The sequence below is a fragment of the Macrosteles quadrilineatus genome, unplaced genomic scaffold, assembly GCF_028750875.1.
Source record: "Macrosteles quadrilineatus isolate MER2022 unplaced genomic scaffold, UCM_ALF_1.0 Scaffold_2__2_contigs__length_208266976, whole genome shotgun sequence".
In the NCBI taxonomy this organism is placed as follows: domain Eukaryota; kingdom Metazoa; phylum Arthropoda; class Insecta; order Hemiptera; family Cicadellidae; genus Macrosteles; species Macrosteles quadrilineatus.
In genome coordinates, this window is record NW_026542595.1 from 69,348,593 (window position 1) to 69,368,331 (window position 19,739).

Sequence of the window (19,739 nt, forward strand, 5' to 3'; positions counted from 1 at the left end):
TCGTGTTTTGTTTACAATTTGTTTCTCGTTATTACAGCCATTTAAAACCTCGTTTAACCAAATAATACGATCTAATCATAAGCAATAACTTGTCCCCTAGTTATATAACCAAACAGTAAAGCACAAATCAAGAAATTAACCCTAAAATAATGGAAGCAAAGTTTCATCGACACTAGCGCCTTTGTGTCACGTACATGAACTAGACACGAAAAACGTGCTTCAAAATTTACAATGGGATGAGAAGTCTAGATTAAACATACTTCCTTGGTAAATTGATAATCTTTATGGATCAGCTGAAGCGGTTAGTCTATGATTGTACAGTACCATACAGGGTGTATATAAAGTCCCGCGCGGGATTAATATTCTCTAAACGACAACAGATAAATCAATAAGATTTGGTACATCAACACCACACCTAAAAATCAACTTTTTCAAGGAACTATGAATTTTCTGTCATATCATGGGGGACGTCCCGCAAGGAGTCAGAAGGAAATCTTAAATAGGAGCATAGGTCAATATGCTTTCACATAATATGAAAGGTCGTTTTTAGTAGAATACAATGCCGCAAACCACACTTCAAAAGGTTGATCCTGCGCAAAATGGCGGCCGTTCAAAGTTTTCTTGAATACGCCATTTTGAATCTTTGAACGACTGCCATTTTTACTCAGGCGTTCTTTTGAGCTTGAATTTACGGCATTGTAATCTACTAGTGAAGACCTTTAATTTATGTGCATATCGACTATCGACCTATGCTTACGTTAACAATTTTCTTCCGATTCCGAGGGCCATGCCCCCTGAGGAGTAAGCGTATAATAGCAATGCAAATTAAATTAATCTTTGAACAACTGTCATTATTGGCTCGGTTGTCCGTTTGAGTTCAAATTTGCGGCATTATATTCTGCTACTAAAGACCTTTATATTAATGTACATGCCAAACTATGATTCTATTTAAGATTTCCTTCTGACTCCTTGCGGGGCGTCCCAATGATATGATGACAGAAAATTGATAGTTCCCTTGAAAAAGTAGATTTTTAGGTGTGGTGTTGATGTATCAAATCTTATTGATTTATCTGTTGTCGTTTAGAAAATATTAAGCCCGTGCGGGACTTTACATACACCCTGTATATAAATAATAATAATTTACACTTCTGCAACTAGAAAATCACAAACTGAGCATGAAAACAGAATTCATATTTTATAAGTGGATGAGTTTTCTACGTGTAGTATCCATAGTTAGCAATTAGATGTTTTTTCGATGACTAGACATCCTAAGTCAATAACGTTATTCCACATAACGCTGCACAAAAACATATAAACGTAGAGGAAAATCACCACTGAACCATTATATTGCGATCCATAGCACCAGCATCTCCCCTTACCACTAATGTGGGGTTTTACACTCAGTAGTGGGTAGGGGGTAGGCGAGTATGCCTGGTTGGTATCAGTATAGATAAAACCATAGACTAACCAACACATAATCCCATAGTAAATTTGTCATTCTTATGGATCAGCTGAAGACAATTTGATTGTTGGTTCTTCCTGGCACCGCTAAGGTCTTTTGACAATTTCTTTCTTGTTTATACAGCCAAACAATAAAGCACAAATAATTAAATTAACCCTAAAATAATAATAGAATCAAAACTTCATCGGCACTAGTGTCCCAGTGTCACTAACATGAACTAGTCACGAAAAACGATAAGCTTCAAATTTTACATTGGGATGAAAAGTCTACTTGTAAAACTATTCCAACTTGTGATAATATTCTTCCTATAAAATTAATATCATAGATACTCCCACCGCTAATTCATGATAAATGTTGTTCTCAAGCTAACTTAATGTGAGAAAGTATGTGTCAGATGGTTGATACCACGTATTTTGACGATGTTTACGATTATTTTGTCATAAAGTATGATTACTTTCCGGTGCCAAGAACATGAAAGATTATTGATTCATACACATTTATACGAGTTTTCTACTTGTAATCTAAAGAAAACGGCAACATCGCTTCGTTACTGTTCGATCTGACAACCTTGCAAAGACAAAAGCTGCGCAGCCGCAGAGCCAGCGGCTCGGTCGGCTCGGTCTGTCTGCTGGGTCTGCTGTGGCTGTCTGCTGTTGTCAAATTAAATTCAAATGTCATGGCCGATGTCAATTCATCATTTTTCTCTGTCAGTGGACTGGAAAGTTAACCTAGCAGTTTTGTAGTAGGCCTATGTAAATTTAAGGTCTTCACAATAGTGTAATTTAAAACTAGATTAAATGAAAGACTTATCTTGAAATGCAGTATTTCAATAAACCTGTGTTTTGACATCTTCGTGAATATCCCAACATATATAATATAGTGTGTTAGATATAGCTAAAGAAAATTTGGTCTACCTTCTAGTCTACTCTCAGCTAATATGAATGGTGGGATACATTTTACAGTTTCTGCTCCTGGTAAGGTAATTTTGTTTGGAGAACATAGTGTAGTGTACAAAAAGGCTGCAGTATCTACATCCATTAGTAAAAGGTTGTCTGTTAGTATAAACAGTCTTAATGATGAAGTAGTACTGTTGAAGCTACCTCAGATAGGTAGTGAAATTACTTTGAACATAACTCAGTTAAATGCTGCTGTAAAGGATAAATGCCCTGTTCAGCCACCTGAATCATCATTTTCAATTCAAAGGCCTGAGGAAATTGACCATGCAATCTATATTGACTCATTGAAAACCCAATTACAATGTATGGGGATGCACTTGAGTACACTTCCAGATAAAACCATTGCTGCTTATCTAGGAATACTCTATGTTATTCGAGGTATGTGTAATTCTTTAAGCTGTAAATTGGTACCATTTTCATTGGAAGTAAATTCTGAATTAGATGTTGGTGCTGGCACTGGAAGCTCTGCAGCCTTTGCGGTTGCAATCTCAGCCTCAATTCTACACTATCGAAAGTGCCTGGAGACAAGTAACATGAATAAGCCAATATACTTTACAGAAGAAGTACAGGATAATATCATCATTAAGTCTAACAACACAAATTCTGGATTTTCCGTAAATGAACTAAGGGTTATAAATAAATGGGCGTTTTGCATTGAGAAAATCATGCATGGACGACCATCGGGAATAGACAACACAACCAGTACTTTTGGATCAGTAGTTGTGACATGTCAAGGAAATAGCGAAAACGAAGGTCTCACATTTAGATTTTTAGAAAATGTTCCAAAGATTTCTATTTTACTCATAGCTACTGGTGTAGCCAGGAACACAGCAAATCTTGTTGTAAAAGTGAGAAAATTAAGGGAAGAAAACTGTGCTGCTGTAGATGCCATACTTGGAGCAATGGATGTTATTGCAAGAGAAGCATTTAAGGCGTTAGAAGACCTCGGTTTGAATTATAGTGATCCTAAAAAAGGAGATGAATTGTATAAAGTTCTTGGTAGTCTCATGGAGTTGAATCATGGACTATTAAGAACTCTGGGCGTATCTCATGAGAGCTTGGAGCGCATTGTGAGCGTATGTGGTCACCATGGATTGGCAAGTAAACTGACCGGTGCAGGGGGAGGGGGAAATGCAATTACTTTAGTGCCAACTCAATTATCTAAAGAAGAAATTAATATCTTAAAACATGAGCTTGGTGAAGAGTTCAAAGTATCAGAAATCAGTATTGCTGACCAAGGTGTTAGATTGGAGTTAAGTAGTCTACAACCAAGATGTCCTGTTGAAACTTAAATGTCTGATGTTTTGGCATTAAGGCCCGTCCAAACCGAAGCGGGAAAGCGGCGGGAGCGGGAAGGTGGCAAGACGAGTTCCCGTGCGGGCTTTTAAAACACATGGTGTTAGATGTGAGCACCCACACTAGAGCGGTACCTCTCCCGCCGTCCCGCAGCGTTGTTCGATCGTCCCGCCGGTTTGAAACATGTTGGATTTTCCCGCTCGTACCGCCGCGGAACACATGGGTACATGACTTATTTGGTGCCGAGACGTTTGAGAAGATGGCTGAGGATGATTCCAGTGCGTTGTTCATTGAACAGTTCATCAAAACACGCGATGGTCATCCTAAAATAAATATAAAACCACCTTTCGTCTTTCTTTGGATCCGGCATAAGGGTATGGTACTCGCCAAATAAATGTCCATTTAGATTGATTTCATGAACCTAAACAGATCGCCGTCTTGCAGCTTCATCTTATCTTCAGCTGTTGCTAGCAAAAGCAAAGCTTCTTCTTCTTGTACATTACGATTCATGTCGTCCCGCTTCCCGCTGCCTGCAGCTTCGGTGTGGGCTACCTCTTTCCCGCCTCGTATCGCTGCCGCTGGTTCCCGCCGGTCATTCGCCCCCTTCCCGCTCCCGCCACTTTCCCGCTTCGGTTTGGACGAGCCTCTATGTTGTTATTTTAATCAAATATTTGTCTCTCTGAGTTTCAGATAATATGACAATGACAATTAATTGCTTCACAATTATGTTGGTACCTAACTTACTGAATAATCATATTTAGATGAACTATAAAAATAAAAAAAAGAAATTGATTACTACATCTACTCTCAGCTTAGTTGATATGAATGGTGAGATAAATTTGATCTATTTTAGAGAGATGTATTTTACATTATACAGTAAGCCTAATTATGAACATAACCGTTTCACACATGCAATAATATTGTACTTTGTAGCCTATAGTAGGCTACTCTTTCAATTTATTTACCTTAAGATACCCTTTGCTGTCAATTTATGTTCTATAGGCTACACAGTTTTCCTTGACCATTGGATTTTACATAGAACCAGCTAGTCTTAGAGCCCTTTCACAGGTGGCTGCCACAGTTTTTAAAACATTGTTATAAATGGGGGCCTTCAGACTCGTCCACTGCAGTTGCCCGTCAGGGCATAGTGGCCGAGCTGTGTCTCTTCGCACAACTGCGGTGGGGGCATTAAATTAGGGCGCTTCACGAGGCCACTTATGTTCGCCACCAGTTACCGGATGGTACAGGAAACTGACAAGCCACTCCACTACAGCCACTGAACAATGGTAGTTGCGAAAATGCTGTCGAACAATGAACATCTCCGTCTTCTCGCATCTATGATAAAGAAAAGAAGGCGAAGACACAGGCGTACTGTCCCAAATTCCCGGGTACTATTCAATTTTGCAAATTAGATCTTCAGTATTCACTTTGTCTTCTCTTTTAGCGAATTTCCCATATATATAGGCCTAGGGAATAAGCTATTACCGTAGTAGCCTACTCATGGTAAGACCTGGACCCGGGACCGATTTAATTTTTTGTTCTGAGGTCCCTAGAGGCCAAAAACACCATCCTTTCAATTCATATATAAAGGTTTATATATATATATAAATATATATATAAGTATATATATTATATTTATATATATATGTGTCCGTGAGCGTGATATCTTGAGCAAAAATGGTCCGATTTTGATTAAATTTGGTACAAACGTGTAAACCTACGTTTATTCCAACGAGTTCGCGATCCAGCATAATCGGACCATGGGAACAGGGGTTTATGGGGGGTTTTATGGGATAAAAATGGGTTTTCCCCATTTTTGACCCTAAAAACAAAAAATTTCTTTTTAAATAGTTTTTTAGAGCTTAAAAAAAGAAATAATTTAGTATATTGAAGCGCTGTTGTATGCCTAACGGTCACAGAGAAAATTAAAAAATAGTGCAATTTCAAATTCCCATGTTATTCTTATGGAGAAAATGAAAACTGTTGTAGTTTACTTGTTTATGGATATATGTTGATAAAATTTGGCAAATTTATTTATTACATCCTATACTATTGAAGAATGGTCAAAAAACACTTTTTACCTTCCCCGTAGCAGCCAACCAAGCACTCGTTAAATCTAATGTTATTTAAATAGGGAATAAATATGTGTTATTTAAGGAAATATTTTAGTAATAATGTAATCAGACAAGTTGAAATTCGCTTAGTCTGCAGGTTTGCTGCAGCGGGGTATTTTTGTTTAGTCTCTTATTCTGTTTTTCTTCCTTTTTGTCTTCTTTTTCAGCAACGTCCTCTTTATTTTTCTTCTGATCACTCATTTTCACAAACAAACAATTCAACATGAAAACACTCAACAACTACCACAGTGCGTTTGTCTCTGCAGTCTGAACGTGAACTGATCCAAAATAGTAGCTGCGTGCTTATCCATGGTAGCGGCCACTGGTTGCTTTGTGTGAAAGCTCCCATCTAATTCAATGCCTAACGTGACGAGGAGTTGCCGCCACTGCGGTTGCCAAGGAGACACTGCTCGGCCACTGTGTCCTGGCGGACAACTGCAGTGGCTGCGTGTGAAGGCCTCCATTTAAAATTATGTTAAAGCTGTGGCGGGCAACCAGTGTCAGCCACCAGTGGCCTCGTGTGAACGGGCCCTTAGTCAGCACCAAAGCAAAGCTGTCATTTAATTCATTCAACAACCATTGGTCGGTTACCCATCTTTGTCTGAAAATACCTGCCGTGCCAATGTATATTATATAGGCTATATATGTGTCATGTGCCTTGGTGTGCTGTAATCTAATCTAAGAGTATGAGGAAAGTGTTTAAACATTCTCACAAATTTGTATTTTGAACACTAGGTCCAAAATTCCAAATATTAGGCCTATAATTAATAGTTATAATGTGTATGAATTTTAAAGTGAGAACGAGTGCCTAATATTTTAAATACTAGTTCAGAGGGTCTGATAATTTTTTTAAAATTCTTCAATATTTTAATAATGTTAAAAGTTTATCATCTGTAGGCCCTATACTTTTTTATGTTATAAATATATACCTAGTTAGGAATTTAGAAATCTTTTACACTGTCCAGGTCTAGCCGGTTTTACGGTACCTTTCAATATACTGTATACAAAACATTATAGTGCATTTGATACTGAGACAGTAAGTTTACTTTTCTTTTATTACAATTTCAGATATTTACATTGGCCATTATTAGTGATAGGCCTACTTAATATTTAATCTATGGTGCTGGTTAATAATTTTATAGGTTTTTATTTTTCTATGCTTGAGAGAAATAAATTTGTTGTTTCAGAAATGTGTTGGCTTGTTTCTTGTAATCCTAGTAACATTATTTCTGTTTGCTTTGCAACACTTTACTTTGTTTATTAACTGTATCTTTATTAATCTGAAAATTGGTCCAAATTAACATATGCAAATTATAATTAGTCAAAACTTAAGTGTTATAATAGTTAAGCCAGTATCATACAATGAACACTTAATAATTAATTATAATGATAATAATAATTAATGATAATTATTATCAAGTAACAACAGAATTTAAGCTTTTTAACTAAATTTCTTATGGGAACTCCTTCAGGAATTATTGCAAGCTTTAGCCATAGACACCAAACAAACAAACAAGTTTACTCCAAATATCCTTATCAATTGGGACCCTAACACATTTTGATGATAACAAATTCAGATACTGGGATTTTTACCAAAATTTGGAATATTTTACAGAAAATAGGCTGAGCCAAACTGAGGTTTAACTATTGCCATTGCATAAGTTTCCCAAGCTTTCCCCACAATCTCGAAGGATGATTATGATTTCCATGACCGCAGGAGACAAAGATGATGTCTGCAAGACAGAGGAAGATACTGTTAAAGATTTTACCACAGTCACAGAAAAAGATTACGTTGTTTCCATGATCGCAGAAGACCATAATGATGTCAAAAAGACTGAGGAAACAATAATGTTTTTGTGACCAAGGGAGGCGGTTAAAAACAACCGTGTGTTTTTGGATTTTGCTACGATCACGGTTTCCCTTCTTTAAGGATTATTATAACTTTGGATTTGTTTTATTTTTCTATAAGAGATTAATATAATTGGAGTTCTAGTGCACTACCATTTAAAGTAGACATTTCATTTCTGTGTTAAAGTTTTGCCAGTTTTAGAATTAAAAAAAACGGCCTAATTGAGGCCATTGATGAACTGGCATGTTCACTTCTGCTATGTTATAGTGATGCTGTCAAATAACGCTTTTTCTGCATAACCAGCTTTTGAATAATGCCTAACTGAAAGGGAATAATTGTATACAAAAGCATATTTTTCAACTGTTATCTGTAATATAAAAAATAAAAAAAATATATTCTTATTGGATCACAGTCTTTGAGAGGCTCAAAAACTGGACACTGCTATCCGTGGGGTTTATTATAAAAAATCTATGGTACCTAATGAATATGTTTGTGGAATTCCAATGGTTGAAGAAATATCAAAATTTAGTGTAAAATACCTAAAAAGAAAACTTGAAAATCATCCTTATCACCTGGCTTTAAACCTCTTGGATTGTACCGCTACGTACAAACTAAAAATAACTCGTGTTTTAGACCTCAGCTCTTGCTTTGTTTAAATGATTTAATTTTATATTGTTATTTTTTCCTTCAAATATTTTAAAGTTAGGTCTGTCTTTGGATAGTGACCAACGTTTTATAAATTGTTCTCATATTTGCTAAATGTTCAAAAAGCTGAACAGATTGTAAATAAAATTGTGATTTAAAATATCAATATATTTATGGTCTTGGATAAACAACGGTTGTAAACAACAAATAAACAAAATTAATTTATATATCTGCAGTTGTACTGCAGTTTTTATTTATTTTTTACAATACAAAATATAATACAATACAGGCATACGGGGAGGCTAAAACACCTTCCTACTATTATGTATATTAACCTTAGAAGATATATTTATATAAAGAATCCACACATTGAGGAAATAGGAAAGCTTTAGAATGGTTTCTTTGCCAAATACATTTTACCTACTAATTTACAATCTTTTATTAATCCTAATTAAAGCATTAGGTTGTATTTTCATACAATTAAATTTCCTACTTAATGTGCTTAGTAAAAACCATGCTCTAATTTGTAGTAATATTTCTGTACATTTTTACATGAGTTGTTTACAATAAATATGTAAATAAGTACAATTTTGTACCAATGAATTCCAACATAATTTAAGTCAAATCACAATATATCTATAGTAAATTCTATTGAGGAATTAATATTTCTACAAGGACAATGCCTACTAATACATACATTTTTTCTCCTTCTCATATTGACTGACGTCTATCAAAATAAATGTTAAAAGATTATGTGTACAGTAGACTCCCCATTATCCGCAATAACTACGGCTGAGGGATTGTGGATAATCAAAATCATGGATGATGCAAACCTAACCAAAAAAGCAATGAGAATAACTAACATTGACTTTGAATGCATAGTTAACCTTCAATACCGATTTAAGTAATGTGATACATTTTAAATTTAGTGTAGAATCTTTTGAGCTTTGTTTCACAGAAGCATAATTGAAAAAATAAAATTGGAGAGCCTATGTATAAGCTTAGTAATGACAAAAATTAAAACACACAAAATGTAACTTATCTTATTAGATGTATTCAGCGACTCCCCGGTAGTCAGTGAAGTAAAAACCAAGCTACAGGCCCACCTCACGCAAAATATCTTGGATGTCACCATACAACGTACTTATTATTTAACTTGCGTAGTATATTTTTTATTTTAGATTTTTATGATTGTGGTTAATCCACTTGTGGATATATATGTGAGTCTACTGTTCTCGAAAGGCAATAACCAGGTTTTATTTGAAACAAGGTTTAAAAGCATAAATAGTTTTGCAATACAAATCGATCTAAAACAGATACTAAAAAGAACAATAAAATAAATAGATAAATCTTGGTTTTGTAATACTAAAAGCTATACATACATAACAGAACAATAAAAACAAAAAACAACTCTTAAAATATTAGTAAAACATTTCAGTCTAAGTTAGCTTATTTCCTTACAACACTTTTAATCCAATACTATACATCTTTAAAAACTAAAAATCCAATTTTTTGCACCAATTACCAATTACTCAACACAATGGAACAAAATAGCACAAAGGAGTTATTAAAGTATTACAATTTACAATTCTTATTTAAAAAATTGCATTGTACTTTGTTTTTGTGTTAAAAAATAACATATCAGCCCAAAGATTTGAGTATGGGAGTTTTAGTATTAATTTAACATTGTCTACAGCAAACTCAAGGCATCATGTGGGAATTGGGAATCCATTAAAACCTCATAATTGAGATGAGGTGAGATGGTTTTAAATTTAGGTAATTCAGGGTGTCCTATGGAGAGCTTTCTATTTTGGAATTATATACCAGACGTATGAAAAACGCTACAAATTTGAAACTCTATACTCTTAGGATTGCTTTCAAGGCAGTCAAAGCCAGTTGAGTGGATCAATCACGTTTCATGGTTATTAATAAAGCAATAAATTAAAACAATGTTTATAGATGATGTAATACACATATTTAATCAATTTTATTTATCAGTTTGTCTCAGAACTATCAACATCCATAACAAGTTTCATAAGTAAAGTGGTGTGGATATTACATACATATCCTTTGTATTTCTAAAATGTTTTTATTAGCTCGCTTTCTTGTCTGTTCGGTACAAATGTTGCAATCGATATTAAACCAACTTCCCGATGTGCTAGAGACTTGAAACTTTAAACATAGCTTACAAATGGATGACAATGCAATATTATATCATTTTTCAGTTGTTGCAGCTGTGGAATTTCAAGCTTGTATGATGTTCAGTTCATCTGGTATATTGTTTTTAAACTAACAACCTCTATGAGACACAATACAGGGTGTTCAAAAAAGGTGGGGACAAAATTTACGTAGCTATTTCTTGGGTCAAAATAAAGAGAATATCAAGAATAACCTTTTTTTCAAAATTGCTTCGTTTACCAGATATGCACAATTTTGTATTTTTTGCATAAACATTTTTATCTTCGAAATTTTTTAACTGTTCTTTATGAAACTTGGTACGTATGTTAAGGTAGAAGAGACCCATGTTAGAAAAAAAATCATTTTGATTCAACTTAAAATTTCAAAATGGCTGCCATTTAAAATTTTTTAACTTAAATTACTCAAAAATGGCTGATAATAGGAAAGAATGTCAAAAACGCTTTTATTTAGCATTTTTAATTCCCTATCAGACGATACCATTTTCAAAAAGATTGAATAAGAAATAGCTGAAAAATATTACAATTTTTAGTTGTAAAATGGGGCAAACATGACTAGGTTCTGCCTTATTCTACCCCATTTTACAACTACAAATCATAATATTTCAGCAATTTATAATTCAATCTTTTTTAACTGGGTAGTGTTGATAGGGAATTAAAAAGTTAAATAAAACTTTGAAGATAAAAGGTTTACGTAAAAAAATACAAAATGGTGGATATCTGGTTAACGAAGCGATTTTTTATACTTGATTTTTTTATTTTCTCTTTATTTTGACCCAAGGAATCATACGTCCCCACCTTTTTTGAACACCCTGTATATTAGCCACCACATTAAATATAAATAGTTTTGAATAATGAATAATTTTATTTTAATCAGATATAGAATAACCATCAATATTTGTCATTATTTAGTAAACTGTATTACAAAAAGATAATTTGTCTGCAATCAAAAAGGACTAGGGTGAAAAAAGGTGTTCACATTTCAAACAGATACAAGTCGAGATACTGATAATGATGAACTACCATTTGGTTTCCCCTCAGCTGATAGTATTAGACTCCCTTATTCCCAAACCTAATAGAAATACCTATCACTAAACTTGTGATCAAACGAGTACCAAATTGAATTTTTTATTTTTGCAATCTCCTTTCTTTTACATAAACAGCACAGTCCTAGTAATCCAGATCCCACTATGTAAACATCCAGAAAATCCATACAGGACTAAGACAGAAAATTTTAACATTTCTGAACAGAAATCAGTAATGATTGTGTAGTTTTTTAATAGGTAAAGTGAGTAATAACTAATAACAGAAAAATATAAAAAATCTAAGTGTAATACAAATGTATTACTCTAGCATATTTTTACCATTCAAGAAATCCTCATTTGTGTAATTTTCCACACAAATTTTGACAGCAGCTTAGTATTTAATTTTTAACAAATTTAAATTTTCTAATAATTTTTTCCTCCTGAGCTTGTCTCAATTTCTCAAGCTCGTCTAAGGTTTCTCTTGATACTCCACAAACTTCAGAATACTTGCAAATAATAAAATTACAGACCCCATTTGGGGTAATAAGAGAAGTCTGTGGGGTAATAGAATGATTTTCCTTCAGAAATTAAGCAAATCATAAGCCTCCGCCTCCAGATTAATTGTTCAGATTTGGACCAACCACTATTTGCATTATTTTTTTTATTCTTCCTATTAGATTAAGAGATACAAATTCGTGCTTCTCTCATTAGCCCTGTTTTCTGTCATTACCCTTGCTTTCTCTATAATGTACATTTTGATTGAAGTAGGTTAAGGTATAGGCAGAAAAGGGGGCTCTATGGAATTTACCTTCTATCAAAGTCACACAACAGTGCAATTTAAATAGCTGTCTTGTAGAATATATAATCTTTTTTCTTGAATTCTCACCTTTATCTGTTTAATTTATCTCATAAAACCAATTGATGGCATCATAACAAAAAACTGGGGGGAGCGAGTTTGTCTAGTGGTTAGAGCGTGGGACTTTGGTCCTTGAGGTCCTGGGTTCAAATCCCGTAAAAATCACCAATGGATTTGATCTAGTGATAATGCTGCAACCTCTAGGTCTAGCCTGAAGTAGTGTGGGGGCTTGTGCCTAGCGTCCTAGGACAAAAAAAATTATAACAAAAAAAATCCTAATCTAAAAATAAATTTTTGTTGATCCGAACAGGGTTTGGTTCCTATTAGTGGGACTCAACTGCACCTTCACAACGAGTTTTAGCTCAATGAAATTTGATAAAAGTTGAGTCTTTCTAAAAATCCCACATTTTAGCCTACACCACACTTTCAGAGATACTTTCATCCTAATCCAACTTTGGGATTGCTCCTTTAGAGGGAATATTGATTGACTATACAGAAGTCAATCACCTTCATCGTAGTACAGCCAAAGTACTAACTAGCCTGGGAGTAAAAGCACAGGACGTCTGTCAAGGAGACATAGGCTTTGAGTAAAGCAACTTATACTTGTTCCTGTTGCTTGCTCTCCTGGTGCTATTCATCAGACATCATTGTAGACTGAGAGTTGGGTATCCATAAAAACACTGTCTCTCTCTCCATGCAGTCCCGGTACACCAGAGTCTCGTCAGAGTCATTGCTGCGGACGTTGAGATTCAGAGGACTACAGTCTGGCAGAATCGTCTCTGCTTCCACATCTGATAACTCCTGTTGTAAGTGATCGTCCAGTAAACGCTGCAAAAGATGCATTTCATGAGGCCAAAGGAAATAGAAGAAATTGTTGTTTTACAGCAACTAGGATTCACCAAGAGGCCTAAGGCTGATGATGATGATGATAAACTGAATCGTAGCACACTTTGATACAAAAACCGCTAACTTTGCTGCTAAATGTTATTCAATAGATAAAGAGATCTTGGCATTGACGAGGAAATCCTACAAACATTCGTTATGCAATAATTGAACAAATTAGAAAATTGTAGGTTAATGTTCTTTCCCATGACCGAATCTTTTTGAGCGAAGCTCACTTTCCCTCACTTTGTAACTTCTTTGTAAGAGCATCAGAATGTAATGGCTTGACCAATTGATACGAAATTTGGCCAACAGCTAAAGAATACTGAGCACAATGTTTTGGTAAAAAAATATTTGCAAATTTCCTTCTGGATTTTATTTTACGGGTCACGTAATTTCGCTTGTTATTTTAATGTAAGTTGAAAGAAAAATTGTATTGGGTTTATGACATATGGGTTTATCTCGTTTCATTTAAATAAGATAAACATATGTTAATTGTTTGTAACTGTTTTGTTTACATTTCAATGTTTACTTTCATCCTAGGTTAAAGTTGGAATGTAACAGTTTATCAATGGAAGTAACAGTTTTGCTATATTTGTTTTGTGCATGCCTCAAAGGCCACGTCGTAATATTGGTCGTCGCACCAATAATGCAAATATTGTAAGAGAGTGGCGTCGTGAAAAAGAAGAACCAGATGAAGCAGTGGCGGAAGAAGCTGATAATGATAGGCAGATAGCTAATCAATTCCAACATGAATTAGATGCACTAAAATTTTACACTTGCATTAACTGTCATCGCCAACAACTAACAGCTTCAAACCAATCACTGATTTGTTCGCGTTGTCGTTCAAATGCAACTAAATTCACGGCGTTAAATAATATGGATGTGTCAAGTGTCCCGAACGAATTAACTGACCTGACGATTGTAGAACAAATGTTGATTGCACGAGTACATCCCACTATGCGCATTTACAAAGTACAAGCAAATGGTCAGGATGGCCAGTTTCACTACAAAGGTAACATCATTAATGTTGAGCAAGATATTAATGAAATAGCATCTGTCTTACCTACACTGCCCGAAAACTTAAAAGTCATCATTGTCCAACGTCAAGGCGTATTTGGCCATATTGATTTCAAAGTTCGACGTGAAAAACTACAGCAAGCACTTATTTGGCTGAAGGCAAATGACCCATTCTATTTTGACATAACCATTAGTGATGAAGCGCTACGCCAACTACCAGTCAATGATTTTGTTTACATGAGAGTACCGTGTGTACGTGAAAATCAAGACTTGATTGTTTAAACGAAATGTCAAATACACATGTCTAATAACCTTTTATCAATTCTTATTCTTAACTAAATAAATGAACTATCAGATAAATTTGTCATTCTTTAGAACTTAAATAATATCGGACAAACAAACGGTAAATCTATTGAAATGGAACATATTGTAGGATGTTAGCTGCTTTAGCCATTGACAATCTTTAAATATTGCTTCGCTCATTTATGCGTCTAACGTGTAACGGCAGACCACCCTAGTTAATTTGGCTAATCATGTATCAGGAGTCATAGCAAAGCACAGCCAGGTTGGCTACTCGTAGCTAAAAAATCTTACTTTTACACTTAAGACATTATTTTGGTCAAGATAGTTTTGAGCCAGGGTTTTTAAGGATTTTGTGGTGGACCTATTCTCCACAAAATCTGTCCACTTAAGCTCAATAAAATAGTAGAGATTTTAGGGTAAAGTTACCTGAGCTGCATTTGTACTGTGGTTGGGCCGTTCCCTCGGCTTCTTCTCGCCAGAATGTGTGGCTCGGTGTCGTTTCATGTCTGACTTGACACGGAACGGCTTACCGCAAACGTCACAAGAATGGGGCTTCTCACCTGAAGCAAATTAAAGAATAATGTTTATTTCACAATAATAGCTGCAACTATTTGAAACAAAGATACAATACAATTATTGTAGAAATTAATTTTATAAAAGAAAAAAATATGTAACTCTTTAACTCATGCTCAATGGAGAATCTGCTTAAGACCTGCCTAATTACTGGGTTACCATAACAGCATTTTTGACCGAATGAGTGGTTAGGGATTTCAGAAATTATTTTATTGATTCAATTTAACAAAAATGGAAATAAAGTAGCTCAGACAAATTAAATGGTTTGTCTTGAAACACTTAGTTTGTAAACTACTGAAGTTGATTGATAAAGTGACAACCCCTATTCACTTTATAGCTCTGTTATTCAGATGAAAATGTGCTGTGATGAAGTAGAAAACATAAGTTATGCACGATTCAATAACCAAAAGATTTGTTCAAAATACAAGATACAACTTTTTATAAAATATTGTTCAAAATTATGATAAAATCTAACTCTTGTAATTAAGCAAGACTTTCCCGTTTTAATTTTTTGTTTAGGTAAAAAAGTATTTATATTTAATGGTCTTGTACCTTCTCTGTTCATGAGATTAATCTAAAACACAAATAGAATGAGAACAATATTACATTATCTCCTTTAAATGGTGATGCAGTGAACTTATTGTTCTTCTACAAGAATTTCCGCGGTGAATATTAGTGTAGATTAATTTTTGTACCTTACTACTTGACCCATATTATATTTAGGAAATAACAAATCACTTATTAGAATATTGTACTAGGTATAGATCATGGTGTCCAGCGTCCCATCAAAATAAAATTCAAAGAAAATTTATTCCAGGTTTTCCAGGTTCAAAATTTTCAGGACAAAACTTGCCGCTCAAAATAAGCCTAACTTTCTTCTTACACCTACTAGTACATTAAATAATACCATTCGGCAAATTGTGTGAGATTTCATGCATTAGCAGCCAAATTGGTGATCATATCTTGTAATCGCAGGGAAATTTATAATGATCGCCCACAATCGTGTCAACATCCATCGAGATATTATTTCCTGCAGTCACGGCAACATCCGTAATGATCTCCCGCCATCGCAATAACATCCGTGATGATTTCCCCCGATTGCAGCAAAAATCTGTGACAATTTCCCGTAATCGCAGCAAAATCAGCGATAAGGCAACATCTACGTTTGTTTTCAGTGATTTTTGTTCAACTAACTGTGAATAATTTTTGCGATCGCAGCCACATCTGAGATCTATTTCCAATTGCGGCGGAATCCTTGATAATTTCCTGTGATCGTGGGAACGCCCATGATCATTTTTTGCTACGTAATGTCCGTTATTCGTGATAGTTTCCCATGATTTTCAACTATGCAAAACGAGAATAATCGGCAATTTCTAGCAGATTTTTCTGCTACCATCCAAATATTTAAATTTCCAGGTTCTTTGCAAAATTCACAGATTTTTACCTCGTCATCAAAATTTAAGGATATAAAGCAATGGATGGATGGATATAAAGCCATTCTCATTTTAAAACTCATGTAAACTTACCTGTAAATAAGGTTGACACAGTAAAATTTGTTTTGCCTACATCAAGGTAATCTGGCTAGGCTGATTCCAAGTTTAGAACTAACAGCAAAACATCTACTACGACTAACTATGAAAAATTATCTTTGAGAAGGAAAATGTGTTCAAAGAAAAACCTAATTGATATACCTGTGTGTATCCTCCTATGGTTCTGCAGATAAGAGCTGGCCCTGAATGTTTTGTTGCAGAATTCACACGTGTAGTTCTTTTCCCCAGTATGAATCCGCCTAAAAAACATTGTTAGTCATGAAAGAGGACTTGGTGCTCAATGGAAAATCATATACAACAAGTGAAAGACAAGGAGTTTTATTTTAAAGAAACAAGTAGGGAAGAAGTCTAGTGATGGGAAAATTTGAAATTTTCGAATCTCGAATTCGAATTCGAATTTTGTCTTTTCGAATCTCGAATCTCGAATTTTTCGAATTTTTAAGGCGATTCATATTTTTTTAGCTTTTCCTCTCTCAGTCATTAAATAATGTTGCATTAATTTGTGATAATAAGCCAAAGCCACAATAAAAATTAGATGCATACAAATAATAAGTTTCATTGTAGGCCTACATATATACAGTACATTTCATTATTACTTTATCTGTTACTTTAGATTTGGTAACCTATGTAATATAGGCTATGAACAGTATGAACTTTATCAATGCTATATAAAATTGTACAAAGTCGAATGAGAATAATCTTTTAATTTTAGGTGATAATAGAAGCACTGCTCATTTAGACGTTTAGGTTAGATTAGGCTAGTGTATGTGCTATTTGTTAGTCAACTTAAAATGATCAGTTAATAAGAGTCTATTGTTTAATCAATCTTCTAACCAAAACAAACCTAACCTAACTGTCACTATAAGAGTGACCAATCACTGACTGATCTTGATCTACGATGAAAAAATACCAGTTACCAGTACTTACATACATGGATAAATGAGTATCAATTAAAGGGAAAATAAAAATCTAGACCAAGAGACTGTAAAAATACCCCCGCCGCAGCAAACCTGCCGTCTAAGCGAATTTCCATTTGGCCGAATTGATTTTCAATTGATCTATTTAAATAACATTAGGTTTAACGAGTACCTAGGTTTGCTGCTACAGGGAAACTAATAAAGTAGTGTGTTTTTAGTAAAATATTTATAGCTTACTATAAAATAAATAAATTTGCCAAGTTTGATCAAAATATATCTATAAACAAGCAAACTACAACATTTTACAATATTCTCCATAAGAATAACATGGGAATTTTAAATTTACCATTTTTTTAGTTTTCTCCGTAACCAATAACCGTACAAAAACACTTTGATATACTGAATTGTTTGTTTTTTTAAGCTCTTTAAGAAGGTTTAGAGAAAAATTGGGAAATTTTGTGTTTTGAGGGTAAGAAGTGAGAAAAACCAATTTTTACCCCATAAAACCCCCCATAAAACCCTGTTCCCATGGTCCGATCATGCTGGATCGCGAACTCATTCAAGTTTATCCCGCCTTACACCTTCAAACCAAATTTCATCAAAATCGGATAAAAAATACTCAAGTTATCGTGTTCACGGACACATATATATATATATAAATCTATATATATACCTATATATATATATATATATATATATATATATACATATATAAAAATTTGAACGAATGGTGTTTTTGGCCTCTGGGGACATTAAAATGAAAAAGTAAATCGGTCCCGGGCCTAAGTCTTACCATGAGACCTACGGTAATAGCTACTTCCCTATAGGGAAATTCGCTAAAAGAAGCCTATTTTATTTATACCTACAAAAAACAAGATAAGACAGACATACAACTACTTAGGTATCAGTTATGGTTAAGACATACAACAATATAAACCAAACCAACACAAAGTAACAAAAACCAGAAAAATAATGAATTACATAGGATTAAAACTGTACAACATCTTGCCTAACAAACTTAGATATAAACACGCTCCCTATCTTTAAAAAACAGCTCAAACAATATTTCATAAATCAACATTACTACAACATTCAGAATATCAGGAAGAAAATATATTTCCCATAAAGTAATGCTAAAACACAAATCATACATTCACCCTACAACACTACACACAATGAAGAAGCAAGTTAGAAGAACGATGAAAAAAAGGACTGCGGTGAGGATTGGATGGTAGGCCTATGTACACATCAATATTCAATAAGTTATTTTAAGTATAGCTACTTTATCTTGATAGTTGGATCGAATTAAATGCAAATTTTAAATAAGAGAAATAATTCTTAAAATAACGTTTCCTTTAAACAACTACTTTCACTCAGTCCTCCTAACGAAGATTTTTATTCAAAAAAACCAGCATCTTAACCCGTTCGGGATCAAGCCGGTTCCTCTTCTTGTCGCAGACAAGTCCTGCAGTGCTGAAGAGTCGCTCACTGAACACTGTTGCTGGCGGTATACATAAATATTTCATAGCAACTTGTTTTAATCTAAAAGAGCTGCTGATATCCCAATATTCGAATATGCTCTTCTCTTCTCCTTGTAGGTGTATCAGGCCTTCTTCTAAATACTGCTGAAGTTCATTTTCCAAGGTACGCTGAACTGTCGAAGAAATTGGGTTTACATTGGCAAAAGCCTGAGCGTAGTGGGACCAAAAGTTGAGCTGTTTTGACTCATCCAGAGAGTGAGACGTTTCTTCCTGCTCGACGGATGTGTTAGAAGATCCTGGACTTTCCGCATCCCTCATTTCTGTCAATATTCTTATCTTAGCCTCTTCCAAAGCTTCTTTGTTCTTGAAAGGAACTGCTTTAAATCTTGGGTCAAGTATGGTGGCCACTGCCAAGTTGACATTTGTTTCAATATCGGCATATCGTCTTTTCAAGGACGAGACAATATCATTCTTAACGCCCATCAGACCAGAACCCGTAACATCCATGTTGACCAGGAAATTCTCCATTGTGTTTATCAGAGGAATTACCTGAAGAAAAAAAAATAGGCTTAGAACTTTATAAGGAAAACAATTTGAGTTTAGGTACTTGCGTAT

General features: G+C 34.5%; 2 protein-coding genes across 2 annotated transcripts in view; one reads left to right on the forward strand and one right to left on the reverse strand.

The window, feature by feature from the left end:
• The first annotated feature begins 2,145 nt into the window (after positions 1 to 2,145).
• Positions 2,146 to 7,009, forward strand: LOC128986652 (mevalonate kinase). Its single transcript, XM_054407125.1, has one exon. It carries the CDS (start codon positions 2,400 to 2,402, stop codon positions 3,708 to 3,710), a length of 1,311 nt encoding a protein of 436 aa, XP_054263100.1. The 5' UTR covers positions 2,146 to 2,399; the 3' UTR covers positions 3,711 to 7,009.
• A 1,530-nt stretch (positions 7,010 to 8,539) lies between these two features.
• The window catches only part of LOC128985984 (zinc finger protein 135-like), a 31,202-nt gene continuing 20,002 nt past the window's right edge, over positions 8,540 to 19,739 (reverse strand). The window contains exons 9-11 of the mRNA XM_054406024.1: positions 16,868 to 16,965; positions 15,030 to 15,163; positions 8,540 to 13,226 (exon numbers count right to left, since the gene is read on the reverse strand). Coding sequence (XP_054261999.1) covers positions 13,029 to 13,226; positions 15,030 to 15,163; positions 16,868 to 16,965 — 430 coding nt within the window. The 3' untranslated portion in view covers positions 8,540 to 13,028. The remainder of the gene's footprint in view (positions 13,227 to 15,029; positions 15,164 to 16,867; positions 16,966 to 19,739) is intronic.

What these genes read in the sequence shown, in the direction of transcription:
- LOC128986652 (XM_054407125.1), top strand. Translation starts at nt 2,400, where the DNA reads ATGAATGGTGGGATACATTTTACAGTTTCTGCTCCTGGTAAGGTAATT.